The sequence below is a fragment of the Ambystoma mexicanum genome, chromosome 1p (assembly GCF_040938575.1).
Source record: "Ambystoma mexicanum isolate Mex_15411 chromosome 1p, UKY_AmexF1_1, whole genome shotgun sequence".
Taxonomy (NCBI): Eukaryota; Metazoa; Chordata; class Amphibia; order Caudata; family Ambystomatidae; genus Ambystoma; species Ambystoma mexicanum.
Genome location: NC_090921.1, coordinates 244893359 through 244909340, shown reverse-complemented (window position 1 = coordinate 244909340; position 15982 = coordinate 244893359). Strand labels below are relative to the sequence as shown.

At 45.7% G+C, this 15982-nt stretch overlaps 1 protein-coding gene across 2 annotated transcripts in view; it reads left to right on the top strand.

The window, feature by feature from the left end:
* Nucleotides 1–15982, top strand: part of LOC138568674 (polyunsaturated fatty acid lipoxygenase ALOX15B-like) — a 245032-nt gene that overhangs the window by 106370 nt on the left and 122680 nt on the right. For both annotated transcript variants that reach the window (XM_069646459.1, XM_069646458.1), the window contains exon 5: nt 6838–6941. In XM_069646459.1, coding sequence (XP_069502560.1) covers nt 6838–6941 — 104 coding nt within the window. The remainder of the gene's footprint in view (nt 1–6837; nt 6942–15982) is intronic.

Sequence of the window (15982 nt, the reverse complement as noted above, 5' to 3'; positions counted from 1 at the left end):
TGAAGCAAACCCCGGCTATTCTACTCGCAGTAGATGCAGAGAAAGCCTTCGACTGGGTTGAATGGTCCATGCTATTTAAAACCCTGCAACTCATGGGATTTGGGGAGCACTTTATTGCAAGAATAAGAGCGAACTATAACGCCCCAACTTGCAGAGTGGCCATCAATGGGGTGGTTACTGAAAAGGTATTATATCCCGTGGAACAAAACAGGGATGTCCGCTCTCCCCGTTATTATGCGCTATCTTTCTAGAACCCCTACTAATGAAATTAAGAGAAGCCACACATATTAAAGGGATAGACATGGCAGGCATACAACACAAGGTAACCGCATACGCGGATGATATGATGTTAGCACTAGAGGAGCGGGGCCGAACATTGGCAGCAGCGGTTGGGGAGCTGGAAGACTTTGGGGTCCTCTCAGGTCTAAAAATGAATAGGAACAAATCGGAAATCCGAGTTCTGCCGGGAGACAGGGAGGAGATAGAAAGAGAAGCAAAAGCACTCAACCTCAAGATAGCAGCGGAAGGCATTAAATACCTGGGAATAACACTAAAACACAGGGTGGAGCAGCTTTATGGTAAAAACTACCCGCAGATTCTCAGGAGGGTCCGTAGAGATTTAGAAGGATGGAACCCCCTGTTGATCTCTTGGTGGGGCAGGATTCAAGCAGTAAAGATGACCATCCTCCCAAAGCTACTATACTATTTCGAGGCCCTCCCGGTTGGGGTACCCAGATCATTTTTTAAAACACTGTCGAAGATAATCACAAGCTTTGTGTGGAAGGGGAAAATGCCGAGACTGGCCAGGGCTATCTTTACCACACCTACCAGGGAGGGTGGGCTGGCGCTCCCTCACTTCCAGAAATACTATCAAGCAGCCCAGTTAAAAGTGCTACGGGAGTGGCTGGGCGACGATCCACAACCGATCTGGGCAGCACAAGACAGAGCAGTGGCAAGAACCCCGCTAGTGGAACTACTCTGGAAACAGAAACAACACAGACACCCCAACATAGGGATTAGCGAAATAATGAAAACAACGATGGAGGCGTGGTACATCCAAACACGAAAGGGTGTAATGACCACCACGCTAGGCCCATTTACCCCCATATGTAGGAATCCACAGTTTTCACTGGGGATGGAACAGGAGGCATATGAAAGCTGGGAGGAGGCGGGAATAACGACAATTGGGGAAATGTTCATCAACAATGAATTTAGATCATATTAATCCTGCCTCCCATGCTCATCATTCTCCACACCGGATAAATATAGACACGAACAACTCAAACACTGGTTAAAATCCCCGGACATTGCGAAGGCAGCAACGAGAACCCTCACTCCGTTTGAGAAATACGTCGCAACCAACTCAGGGGCAAAGAAATGGGTATTGACTTTATATTCCTTCATAAATACACAGGATGAGGAAATTAAGTGGTCATACATGATCAAATGGAGCAGAACTCTGGGGGCGGAACCGACAAGAAAACAGTGGGAGGACCTTTGGACTTTGATCCCCAAAACGACCAGATCAGCACAAATAAGAGAAATGTGGATTAAAATTGTGACACAGTGGCACTACACCCCAGAGGGGCTTCACACAATGTTCCCAAAAGCCTCGAACCTATGCTGGAGGGAATGTGGAGAGGTGGGGACGTGGAAACACACCTGGTGGACCTGCAAAGGAATAGTGCCATTTTGGGAAGAAGTTAAGGGAGAAATGGGTAAAATATTTCCAGATGTGGGACAACTGGGAGAGGGCGTTTGGTTGTGTGGAATAAGAGATGACACAGCAAGAAGATACAATAAAGCACAATGGAGAAGCTTTATGGGACTTCTCATTGCGGCATGGACAACAATAGCCCAGAATTGGAAAAAGAAAGATACCCCTCTGATTTTTATGTGGCTTCAAAAAGTCTGGGCGCAGCTGGAAATGGAAAAAGTCACTCACACAATCCAAGTAACGAGGGACAGGTTTGCTAAGGAATGGGGAGGAGTCCTAGAGTATCTCCAGTCAGACTTTATGGAACAATGGTGCCCACACAACATCAAGGTCACGGACATTTTTAATGCATAATGTAATCCACGAATCAAAACACGTGTCCCTAGGGAGGGGGGGCAGTTGGGGAGGTGGGGGGTGGGGGAGTTGTTACAATGTTTGATGATGTTGATACCTGGAAAATAATAAAGACCATTTAAAAAAAAAAAAGTAATTGTGTTCCTGGAGAGAAACCCCAGAAGAGTCCCCAATCCTCTTTGGTGACATTCATGGATGTATCACCCTCGTCTCCCACTTCTTTTTAGGCCGTGGAGAAGTGAATCTTTCCTGTTTATATTTTATTTTATATGCTTATGCACCTTATTCCTGGGCAAACTGGCACACTGTTGGTTTTCTGGTCTGTGTAATGGTGTTTCTAGTTTGCGAGTTTGTTCTGTTTTTTGGGCAGGATGATGGGTGAAGGGAAATACCCATGGCCCCTTCTAGCAGTTGCCTATATAGGTTCCTTTTGCTTCTGGATTTATGGGTGAGGGCTTGCGCTCACTGGCTGTTTTTGGCTGCATGGGAAAAGTGCCGGAGATTTCCAGTGCTGGGGTATGTTAACATTTCACAAAATTGCCCCAGCGCCGATTGGCTATTTACATGTCACTTTTACTTTCTTTGTAAATCATCTTGCGTCCCATCTGTGCGGCTGTGGGTGGCAAAATAAATGATGTGCTTCGAAATTGAGAAGAAAATACCAGAAATGTGTGCCCGTCTTGGCAATGAACGATATAATAATGAGTATACACATTACATTTGTGGTTTTTACATTTTAGAATAACAGATTGATCTTGATCAGGATGCTCTTGTGCAGTGATGGTCATTGATATCTTCATTGTATGAAGAAAACAGTGTTTTGTCTTATATTGTAGATGTGTATTTTGATATTTCTGTTATTCATTGTGAATTCGATATGTTGGGTATTTTTTGTTATGGATAGTGTATCTGGTATCCAGGGATTTCAGCCATTATCCAACCGTTTCCCCACATATTCTATGTTTATATAACTGCACCAGTCCTAAAATATGTTGAGAATGATGTTTAGTGGCTAAAAATAAATCATTTACCCATCAATGTTCGTTTTCAGAACTAAAAGCACAAAGCCGTTTTACCTACGTTGACACTTAGGCTCCTTTCATGGAAAGGCCCTAATCGCCCTATTAAAAGACAGATGGGTTCTGTCTTCATTCCCTGTCTTCATTTCCGGACACCACGTGAAGGTCGCCCTCATGTAGAATACTGTAGTATCTGGTATTGGTTTGTAGCTGCCCTGCATCAAGTGCACTGATGCAGGCAGCGTAATGTAGTGAGGTAGCATGGAACCCATTGGGGCTCCAAGGTTCTAGGACTGGCAGATGATTATTCAGGTATGGGAGATAACATGAAAGAGGATGCATATGAAATAGCTCCTACCTCCCTCTTCATAGCTTACCCTGAAACATAACAAAGCTACTTTTCCTTTTATAATAACTTGCCTCAAGCATCATCTCTGGTCACCAGAACCCAGGATACTTCAAATACACACTTCAGCTTGGCTGGGAAGGGGGCTTCTGCATGGTCGTGGGGGCCCCACCTCTCATTCTCACACCACAGCAGTCACTCTTGGAATGGCGATTCTGATTGATCATTCTCTTGCTTTCCAAATTTCTGAATCAGTCTTGAACCCTCGTGATGGGTATTTATTGGTTGCGGGTTTTGTGGGTGGATTAAGTGCTCCTTGTCAACTTATAAAGGCCCCATTTTGATTTACTCAAACTTGCTTGATGGGGTGGTTACTCTTAGCCCAAGTACTCCTGCTCGCCATTACTGTTTCTGTGATTTCAATGTAATCCTTAATCCGAAGTTGGATAAATCGGCTTGAACAGCTCGTCCGCATGAACGTTCAGTTAAGGTAGTCATTGAGACAATGGAGTTGCTTCTTTTCTAGGAAATTTGGTCTGGTGAGCGCCCTGCTTTGTGTGATTTCTTTTTAATAATCTCTCCATCACTGTTTTTCTTTAATCTGTCTTTTACTTTTTTTCTGAAAAGGCTCATTATTGTATAAACTCTGCATATTCCATCCGCAAACACTTACACCACTCCCCTAAATCAGGTGTCTTTGAGTTTGCTACATTCATTGAAGACGGTATTGTTGGCTCAAAGTAGATGGCATTTGTAATGTATCTTTCTTTCCCTTTCTTTCAATCAGTTCTGTCTGATTTTCTTTTTTTAAGAGGATCCCACTCTCAATGGCCTCTAGGAAGAGGCAAAGAACGCAATATCCCACAGACCAGCTTCCTTCCTTTCTGTTATTAGTGAGTTCTCAAAAGCCCTTTGAGATTGTCATGCCATACACTCATCATAAATGAGGGCAAGTAACCATGGATTATCACAAAATATACTCATGTTTTAATATTTATCAAAATTACAAAAATCAATAGTAGATATATTTAAAAACGCAATGACATAGTCATTCATTTTTGCATGAACATACACACTTATACATATAACACATATGTGACTCATATGGCAAAGAAGCACCTCTAATTAAGCCCCTTTTAGATCTTATCTGTGAGCTAGTTAATGGCTCTACTGGAATCCTACCCAATGAAACCCCCTTAAATGAGAGGGCAAAAACAATGTGCCTACACTTCAAACACTGTTTCTAGCACCAATACTATTTTCTGGAAAATGCACACTAGTCAATTCAAATTGCATTCCTTATTGGTGCTGTCCTCAGGGCACTTTTTCATGGATTTGCATTCATCGTGAGACATCACAAGATTTTGCCATCTTTCCGACATTTCCTTTTGAGTCCCAACATGTCCTGATGTTTGCCTTCTTTAGGTGTATCAATTCAGAATGGCTTGATGTATTCTGTCACCTCGTTTGCAGATACTAATGCAGTCGCTATCCCGGGGACTGTTCTTAGGAGACGTGGCGTGCGGTACGCGTATCAGTGTCTTGGCTCCAAAACGTCTATGTAGCGTTCGTCTCCTAGGAACCTAATCCTCTCGAGGCCTTGTAGTGGCCAACGGCTTAGCCCACAGATTGCTTCTGATGGCAGCGTATCACCTGACTAAAAAGACCACGTGAATTGATACACATAAAGAAGGCAAACATCCGGACATGGTGGGACACAAAAGGAAATGTCAGAAAGATGGCAAAATCTTGTGAGGTCTCACAATGAATGTGAGTCCATGAAAATCAGAATTAGTGCCCTGAGGACAGCACCAATAAGGAATGCAATTTGAATTGACTAGTGTGTATTTTCCAGAAAATAGTATTGGTGCTAGAAACAGTGTGTTTGAATTGTAGGCACATTGTTTTTGCCCTCTCATTTAAGGGGGTTTCATAAGGTAGGATTCCAGTAGAACCATACAGTAGCTCACGGCTAAGATCTAAAAGGGGCTTAATTAGAGGTGCTTCTTTGCCATATGAGTGACATGTGTTATATGTATAAATGTGTTATGTTCATGCAAAAGTGAATTATGACTATGTCATTGTGTTTTTAAATATATGTACTATTGATTTTTTTAAATTTTGATAAATATTAAAACATGAGTATATTTTGTGATAATCCATGGTTACTTGCCCTCATTTATGATGAAAGGGTATGACATGACTATCTCAAAGGGCATTTGAGAACTCACTAATAACAGAAAGGAAGGAAGCTGGTCTGTGGGATATTGCGTTCTTTACATATATTTGTCCTCACCCACAAAGCCCCTAAAAAGAGGACTACATAGCTCTAGTTAGCTGCTCTAGGAAGAGGCTACAGGAAACGTTTAAAGCCTACTTGAGGGGCTCTGGCAAATCGGGTGAAGCTAGAGTATTTTGCTCTCACAAATACTTTGACAAGCTTGGAAACCAATTTGAAGTTGTTTCAAACCATATATGAATCCTCTGGAGACCATGGAATGTTCAGTGGCCTTAAGTCTTTGCTGGAGGATTTTTGCTTAACTGCTGAGCGAGAGATCAATTGTCTGCAGGAAGATGGCTGCAAGATAGTCCATACACCCCATGGCTGGCTTTAACATGTTGTGAGATCTGTATGTAAGCCTGTTGACATTTCGGTCCCTGGTGGCGACTCCTAAGCTTGAGATAATGCAATACATGTCACCTTCTTTCCCATTTAGAAGTCCCTTTACCCATCTCTCAATATCAAATGGTCAAATGTTCCGAGTGAGGTTCTATACATCGTTTTTGTGATTTAACATTTTTCACATTTATTGGCTAGGATTAATAACTCCTTAGGATAAGGTAGTCTACTGGCATCTAGCAGAGATATCTTAATGATTTTAGAATCAGGTAGTCTACCGGCATCTAGCAGAGCGATCATTTTAGAATCTGGTAGTCTACCAGCATCTAGCAGAGAGGTCTTAATGTTCCTATCGAAACATAAGACAGTTGGCAGTCTTTTTAGACTACTACTTTGCATGCACCCGATCAAGCTGGTTTAATTCCTGGTAATTCTACTTCATAAAACATCTTTTCTCAATACTTTAACAAAGTTAACCTAACATTTTAGCTGCTTGATTTATGGTGGATGCTGAATAGGCATTCACCTTGGTCGGTGAACCCTGGAGGGCTACCTGGTGGTGGGTCTTTCATTGCAGGTTTAAGAAGCAGTGCATTTTAGTATCTAATCTGCCTATTAGGCTGTGCTTAAAGTTTAATAAAATGCTGCTGTGTGCCCTAAGGCTGATGTTAGCAAGCACAACATGTTGGTAAACTTAATGTTTAGTATAACATTTTCTGATATTTTATGACTCGTCTGATGTATTTCCAGTCAATAACTGCACCTCCTCTCATGTTTACAGAGCCATCGCGATAAAACTGAAAGGCTTTGATGGACGCAAGGAATCCTGGAAATCCTTTGATGAACTCAAGAGGGTTTATTGGACCCTAAAAACGGAAACTTCAGGTAGGTTTAGTGCACAGAGCAGCCTTTGGCTCGCAAATGTTTTGGACTATAACTCCCGTCAACCTTATCGACTATAGTGAATTGCAAGGTATCATGGGAACTGCAGTCCACATAATCTGGGGAGCCGCAAGGTACAGACCCCTGGCCTAGCCTAGCAGTGGCACCGCAGTAACACAGCAATGCAATTTCGTGACTGAGTTGGCCAGTCTGACACCCGTACCTAAAGCAAGCACCCTTTTCATTGAAAGCTGGAACATTTACAGAATGGGAAAGATGGTATAAACTGTTACCCATTTGGAGTTGAACAAACACCAGGTCAGGAGGACATCGCTTTATTAACCTTCTCTCTCCTTCCCCTCACACTGATGCCCCTCTTCCATCCCCTCACTCGGCCCCCTTCCACGTGATCCCCTGTTCACAGGACCATGCTTAAAGGACTGATGCCCCACTGGTTGTGACCTATGACATCACCCCATCACATATCATCTTTGGTCTGTCGGATATCCTCCACCTGTCGTCTTGGCTTCTTTAGCATCCCCTGAGGTCTGACACAATCCGGCAGCATTAGTACTCAATCCTATTTCCCATCACTCACTTCTCTATCCGATCCACCAGGCAGTTGTTCATGCTCTGTTGTCTCTTCCCTTTCTTCGTCACTTATACCTTCTCCATTCCTAAAATGGGATGCGTTCCTGGTTATCACCTGGGAATCCTTCTGGACCATCACCATTGTTCCTTCAGTCATGTTGAACGGTGTTGGTGCGTATCTTGAATCGGTCTTCTTTGGCCGTTGTTTCACCTATGCTTCCTCACCTATGTTAAACCCCTTGGGCCTGGCTCCTCTCCGTTGGTCCGACTGTTTCTCATCAGAAATTTCATCTAAGTATCTCTCCTTTGAACTTCTCCATCTCCTGCTCTCGTTCCTGGGTGAATTCTGCATAATCGGGTCCCTGGATGGTAGGAGATCCGCTGGTGTCCTCCCTGTATCGGCAAGCAAGGTATTTCTATAGTGACATAACATCCTACATAGTGCCTGCTGGATGGACATCTATTCAATCAATGCTTTTTTAATTGTCCTCTTGACAAACCTCAGCCCTTCCAGCGGCTTGCTATCACAGGGGTGTAATCTTCTATTTTCGAAACCCCATGTGCCATGTAAATCTATTGAAATCATTCTATTGAATAGGGGTCCTTTGTCTGTGTTCACAGTATGAGGGATTCCCCATTCACTGAATATCTCGTCTACCACTCCTGCTATGTGGGCAAATGCAGTTGTGGCTATCTGCTTGACCACAGGAAACCAAGAAAACTCATTATTAGCCTCCAGCAAGTATTCACCATCCTCCATAGACCAGTAGAAGCCCAAAGCAAATCTTTCATGGCCCTTCAGGAATGCTCTTTTCCTGCAGCGCTATGGGAGGTTCAGCTTTCTTTGTGCAATGGCAGGGGATGCAGTGATGCACCATTTCATCAACCAGTCGATCCATAAATGGTAAGCACCTGTTGCCCGAGGTGCTTTATAGTGTTACCGATCCCATGATGCCTTTCATGAGCAGTTTGTACCACTCTCCTTCGTAGGGATCCCGGGCGACCAGTCATCAGCCTCTCAATAGTATTGGTCGATCCGAGACAGCCAGCTCTGCATGGATCTTGCCCATTCTCGTTGTCCCTTCTTTGTTCATCCTCAGGTGTGTCATGATGCCTACCTCTAAGGAGCCAGGCCGGGCCCAGCAACCCAAGAGGCAGACATCATTTTCCCCAGGGAAGTCTCAGCGGGCCCAAGTCGGGGCCCTTTGGACTCAGTCCTGGCGCCTTAGGCGCCAGGCTCATAGCGGACCCCAGTCCTGGCGCCTTAGGCGCCAGGCTCATAAAAGAGGATATGGGTTTAAGTGCTTGGGTGCACACTTACCTGATGCAGACCTTGCTGTTTCATCCAGGCCCTCTTGAGGCCTGAATGGGACTACTTAACCTGTAGGACTACTTCACCACCCGGGTGTGGTCAGGGAAGGATACATACCTGATTGGTGGAAGGATACATACCAGGAACTTCTTCCAAGGCTATTTAAACCCCACCCGAACAGCCACACATGCTTCGCGTTGTTCTGCACCTAGCAGCTGGACGCTCACCGTGTCAGCTCCTGCATCCTGACTTCAGCCACGCCTGCCAGCACCCTGGAACACCTGCAAGGGGAGAAAGGAAGAGAATAGGAGAAGAAAAGCCCTTACCTGCTAAATCTGCATCCCGGAGTCATTTCTCCAACGGCCCTGAAAAGGAAGACATCATTTTAAAGGCATTTCGTTTCGATCGCTGCAGCGCTGCATTTTACTCACCTTTGCAAGGCGCTTCCATCTTCAGCAGCGATCTTCCGGATTCAGCTACACCCCGGCGCCTAGAGGAAAAAAGACAAGAACAAAGGTGAGAGGGAGAAAAGGAATAAGGAAAGCCCAGTTTCCTTTTAAGTCTTACCTGTTGGATTATTCCCACTGCATTTCGGGTCCTGCCGCTTCCTGGCATCTCCGGACCCCGGCCCCTATGGGGAAAAAAGACAAAGACATTGAATGAGCGAATGCAAAGACATTACCTGAGCGCTCATCCAGAACTGTTTCACTTCGGGTCGGCGCCATATCTCCGGCACTCCGAACCCCGGCCCCTAAGGGGAAAAAGACATGAGCATTAGCGCTTGCTGCAATTAGACAACGAACATTATTATTAAGCTTGAACTTTTGAACAGAACTTTTACAGCGCCTTACCTGAACAGTCAAGCTTACCTGAACTCCCATCAATCCTCAATCCAGTGAAGTAACTTGGTTTCAACGCGCCCCTGCATCAGAAGCAGGATGGAGAGCTCATCCTTCCAAACCCTAAGGTGAGGCTTCACGGGGAATCGTGGAGGAGGTATCGTGGAGGGTTGGAAGGGAGTGGGAGGCTTGAGCATTGTTCCACAGTTGGTAATACTCCCTTTTCACGCACACGAGGGTATCCAATGAGCCAGGGAAGCCAGAATAGAGGGGCCCTTCCTGTCCATCTTCAGAGTTCTGCGCCTTCGACGCCGCGCCTCCGTGGGAACCAGGTGAGCGTTACAGAACGCGAAGCCTTACCACAATTTCCCACCTTGGCGCTATGGAGATTTCCGAGACAGATCAGCTGGCCCATCTTTAGGGGAATTACGGGCAGAAGTGCACTCAGCCCGCCAGGAGACTAATGCTCTCAGAAGGGAACTAATCCTATCCAAGGAAAGAACTGATGATCTGGCCAAAAGGTTATTTGCAGGGCCAGGCAGAGCACACTCCTTTACCTGTTTCCGGAGATATTTCTACAACAATGGGTTCGAATAACCCGGTACAAATCAATCTACCTGGACACATGCCTTTGGCCCCGCCGGAACGTTTTGCGGGGGATCCCAAGAAATATGCCGTTTTTATGAACCAATGTCGTTTACACTTTTTTATGCAGGCCCGGGGCCTTCCCCAACGACCAGACCAAAGTAGCCTTTGTACTATCTTACCTCAGTGGCTGTGCTGCCGATTGGTCTATTCCATTGGTAAATCAGGATGATCCCATTCTCCGGGATTTCCAGGGCTTCCAGGCCAGCATGGAAAGATTGTTCGCTCGACACTCGCAGGGACAGGCCCTTGACAACGAACTGCTATCCTTACGACAAGGTAATCAGGATCTTTTGTCCTATATCGCCACCTTTAATAGACTAGTTGTGGAAATCGGATGGCCTGAAAATAAAAGGATCACATTGTTTCATCGAGGCCTGCGCGGAGAGCTTAAAGATGTTATAGCTCAGATAGTAGATCCTCCCCAGGCCTGCGCAGACTACATAGACTTAGTGGTTCAACTTGATCACAGACTTCAAAATAGAAAAGCAGATCGGCTCAAGTATGAAACCAGAGTACCTATCAAGACCCATGTTAACTCCAAGAGTACTGAAGTTTCCGAACCTATGCAAATTGGCAGTGTTAAAGGACCATTAACGCAGAAGGAACGAGAGAGAAGGCGACAAATGCAACTTTGTCTGTATTGCGGAACTTCCGGTCACTTTCTTCAAAGTTGTCCAGTTAAACCACCCAAGAAGGTGGTTGGAGCCACTGATAACGAGTTATTGACACCTGGTTCGGGAAACGACCTAGCCCGACAAGCGTAGGGGTCCGCTTGCCGAGCTTGAAAACAAACTCTTTGACCTCGCATTTTGTCATGCCAATGGTGCTTGTGAACCCAAAACAGCCTCAGCAGTTGCATGCTATAAAAGCATACATAGACAGTGGAGCTATTGGAAATTACATAGACCGTGAATTGGCTTCCAGGATTAAGCTTCCTCTCCGCCCGAAAGTAACCCAAGATGTAATTACTACAGTTGATGGAACCGAAATAGCCTCAGGGCCTGTAACGCATTCCACAGTTGAAATCACTCTGGTGGGTCAGGACGGACATCGGGAAGCAATCGTGTTTGATGTGATCAAGGCCCCACAATTTCAAGTACTTCGTGGAATTCCTTGGTTAGAAACACATAATCCAAGAATAGACTGTCGAGCAAAGAAGATAACTTTTCCTGATTGTGAACCAACCTGTTACCCAAGGAATCCAGCTATGGGTCTAGCCTCTGTAACTTCCACCCCTGTACAGCTACCATCTGAATACCAAGAATTCCAAGACGTTTTTCAGAAAGAGCAGGCTAACACCTTACCTCCCCATCGATCTTACGATTGCCAAATCGACTTGGTACCCAATGCACAACTACCTTATAGTAGGATTTATGCTCTTACTGAACCTGAGAACCTGCATTTGCGCCAGTATTTGGATAAATACCTGGCCAATGGTTTCATTCGCCCATCAAAGTCACCAGTCTCTTCCGCTTTGTTCTTCGTACCTAAAAAGGAAGGAGACCTTAGGGCCTGTATTGACTACCGCGCCCTAAATCAGATAACGATTAAGAATCGTTACCCTTTGCCCCTGATACCTGAGCTTATCGACCAAGTAAAAGATGCTCGTGTGTACACCAAGCTAGATCTCTGAGGAGCTTACCACCTGGTACGTATAAAAGAGGGCGACGAGTGGAAGAATGCATTCCGCACCAAATTTGGGCTCTTCGAATATCAAGTAATGCCCTTCGGTTTGTGCAACGCACCTGCCGCCTTTCAGTACTTCATGAATGATGTTCTTCGGGAACTTATCGATGTTTGTGTCATCGTTTATATTGACGACATCCTGGTGTATTCCTCCTCAGAATCTGATCACAGAAACCATGTTAGGGCAGTTCTTGAGAAATTGCGCCAGCACAAATTATTTGCCAAGCTCGAAAAATGCGTTTTTCATACCACAGAAGTGGAGTTTCTCGGATTCATCCTGACACCTCAAGGAATCCGAATGGACTCGCGGAAAGTGGACGCCATTCTCAAATGGCCATCTCCTAGCTCTGTGAAGGGAGTGCAAAGCATGCTTGGCTTTGCCAATTTCTATCGAAGGTTCATCCCGGAATTTTCTCGAACTGTTCAACCCATCACAGCTCTCCTAAAGAAAAATAAACGCTTTGAATGGACTCTTGAGGCTGAACAAGCCTTTCAGGACCTGAAAACCAAATTCACCTCTGCACCTGTATTGAAGCACCCGCGCCCAGATCTCCCTTACATCGTGGAAACCGATGCATCCAGTTCGGCCATGGGAGCTGTCCTGTCGCAAAAAGACCCAGAAACTAACCAACTACACCCTGTAGCCTTTTGGTCCAGAAAATTCTCTCCACCTGAACTCAATTACGCAATTACCGACAAAGAACTACTGGCTATTAAATCAGCTTTCAAGGCTTGGCGTCACTATCTTCTCGGTGCAAGACACACCATCACCGTAATTACGGACCACAGAAATTTGCAGTATTTAAAGACGGCCAAAGCTCAATCTTCGCGACAACTCCGATGGGCTTCTTTGCGGAATTTGATTTTGTAATTGCCTATCGCCCTGGCTGCAAGAATGGTAAGGCAGATGCCTTATCCCGGATAGGCATGGAAGAACCCAATTCGAGTTTAGAACCTGTGCCAATCATACCGGAACAAAGAATTCTGGGCTTGACTTCATTGCAAACCATTGAGGACATCCAAGCTCAAGTAAAACAGCTTTTTGACTCTTCTGCCTTACTGGAATGGAGTCAAAAGGGTCCTCACTACACCGTTAAGGATGATTTACCCTACTTCCAAGAGCGGTTATTTCTGCCAAGTAAAGAATTGCAGGAACTTGTCATTACCCGTCATCATGAATCATTAATGGAAGGACACCCCGGTATCGCGAAAACAGAAGAAAAGATCAAACGCTACTTCTGGTGGCCTTCTTGGAGAAAAGACATAAAGTCATTTGTGTTGTATTGCGGAATCTGTGCCCAAAATAAGAGTCAAAAGAAAAGGCCAGCCGGCCTACTTCAACCTTTGGACATTCCACCAGCACCTTGGCACACCTTGTCAATGGACTTTATAACTGACCTGCCTCCTTGTGGTGGTTACAACACGATTCTCGTAATAGTGGATCTATTCTCCAAAATGACCCATTTTATCCCTTTAAAAGGATTGCCGTCAGCTTCCACCTTGGCCAAGGAATTTCTGGAAAATATAGTGCGGTTACATGGTTTCCCTTCCATATTAGTCTCAGACCGTGGGAGTCAATTTATCTCCCACTTTTGGAAGAAATGTTGCCAACTAGCACAAATAGACGTGCGGTTATCCACCAGCCACCACCCCCAGACCGACGGACAAACCGAGAGAACCAATCAGACTCTCGAGCAATATCTGCAGTGCATGTTACACCAATCCGAGTTGAATTGGAAGGACATCCTTTGGATTGCAGAATATGCATACAACAATTCAGTGCATTCTGGAACCGGACAGACTCCTTTTTATACCCTGTATGGTCACCATCCTCGGACCTCCGACCTAGATCCACCTCTGACCCTGGAGATGCCTGCAGTAAATCACCTACATTCCACAATAACCCAAGCCTTCAAAGAAGCTACTACCCACTTACAGCAAGCCAAGAAAAAGTATAAAGAAAACGCTGATTTGCACCGAAGTAAAACTCCTCCTTACCAAGTAGGAGATCAGGTATGGCTAGCAACTAAACATCTACCCCTCAAGGGTCAGCGAACTTTTAGTCCCAGATTCATTGGGCCTTACCCCATCAAAGCTATTATCAACCCAGTGGCCTTTAAACTCGATTTACCATCCAACATGCGGATTCATCCCGTTTTTCACGCATCTCTTTTAAAACCAGTACAACCTGGAACCAGACTGTCTGAGCCCCCAGGCCCTGTCCAAATTGATGGAGAATTAGAATTCGAAGTGAAAGACATTTTAGATTCCAAGATAGTTAAGTCGAAACTCTTCTATCTTGTTGATTGGAAAGGATATGGACCTCAGGAAAGATCTTGGGAACCCAGTAACTATGTTCACGCACCACGATTAATTCAAAGATTCCATCGAAGATTCCCGCACAAACCAAAACCCCCGGAGGAAAATACCTTGGGAGGGGCCTTGATGGGGGGTACTGTCATGATGCCTACCTCTAAGGAGCCAGGCCGGGCCCAGCAACCCCAGAGGCAGACATCATTTTCCCCAGGGAAGTCTCAGCGGGCCCAAGTCGGGGCCCTTTGGACTCAGTCCTGGCGCCTTAGGCGCCAGGCTAATAGCGGACCCCAGTCCTGGCGCCTTAGGCTCCAGGCTCATAGAAGAGGATATGTGTTTGTGCTTGGGTGCACACTTACCTGATGCAGACCTTGCTGCTTCATCCAGGCCCTCTTGAGGCCTGAATGGGACTACTTAACCTGTAGGACTACTTCACCACCCGGGTGTGGTCAGGGAAGGATACATACCTGATTGGTGGAAGGATACATACCAGGAACTTCTTCCAAGGCTATTTAAACCCCACCCGAACAGCCACACATGCTTCGCGTTGTTCTGCACCTAGCAGCTGGACGCTCACCGTGTCAGCTCCTGCATCCTGACTTCAGCCACGCCTGCCAGCACCCTGCAAGGGGAGAAAGGAAGTGAATAGGAGAAGAAAAGCCCTTACCTGCTAAATCTGCATCCCGGAGTCATTTCTCCAACGGCCCTGAAAAGGAAGACATCATTTTAAAGGCATTTCGTTTCGATCGCTGCAGCGCTGCATTTTACTCACCTTTGCAAGGCGCTTCCATCTTCAGCAGCGATCTTCCGGATTCAGCTACGCCCCGGCGCCTAGAGGAAAAAAGACAAGAACAAAGGTGAGAGGGAGAAAAGGAATAAGGAAAGCTCAGTTTCCTTTTAAGTCTTACCTGTTGGATTATTCCCACTGCATTTCGGGTCCTGCCGCTTCCTGGCATCTCCGGACCCCGGCCCCCATGGGGAAAAAAGACAAAGACATTGAATGAGCGAATGCAAAGACATTACCTGAGCGCTCATCCAGAACTGTTTCACTTCGGGTCGGCGCCATATCTCCGGCACTCCGAACCCCGGCCCCTAAGGGGAAAAAGACATAAGCATTAGCGCTTGCTGCAATTAGACAACGAACATTATTATTAAGCTTGAACTTTTGAACAGAACTTTTACAGCGCCTTACCTGAACAGTCAAGCTTACCTGAACTCCCATCAATCCTCAATCCAGTGAAGTAACTGGGTTTCAACGCGCCCCTGCATCAGAAGCAGGATGGAGAGCTCATCCTTCCAAACCCTAAGGTGAGGCTTCACGGGGAATTGTGGAGGGTTGGAAGGGAGTGGGAGGCTTGAGCATTGTTCCACAGTTGGTAATACTCCCTTTTCACGCACAGGAGGGTATCCAACGAGCCAGGGAAGCCAGAATAGAGGGGCCCTTCCTGTCCATCTTCAGAGTTCTGCGCCTTCGACGCCGCGCCTCCGTGGGAACCAGGTGAGCGTTACAGGTGTACTAGTTCTGTAATAGTCTTTCCACTTGCTGGTGTTGGAAAGTTCAACAGCTAGTACTAATGATGGGTCATCGATTAGCGCTTTTCTATCTAGCGAGAGCACTGGTGAGAGGGCATTTGTGGTTACATTATGAATGCATT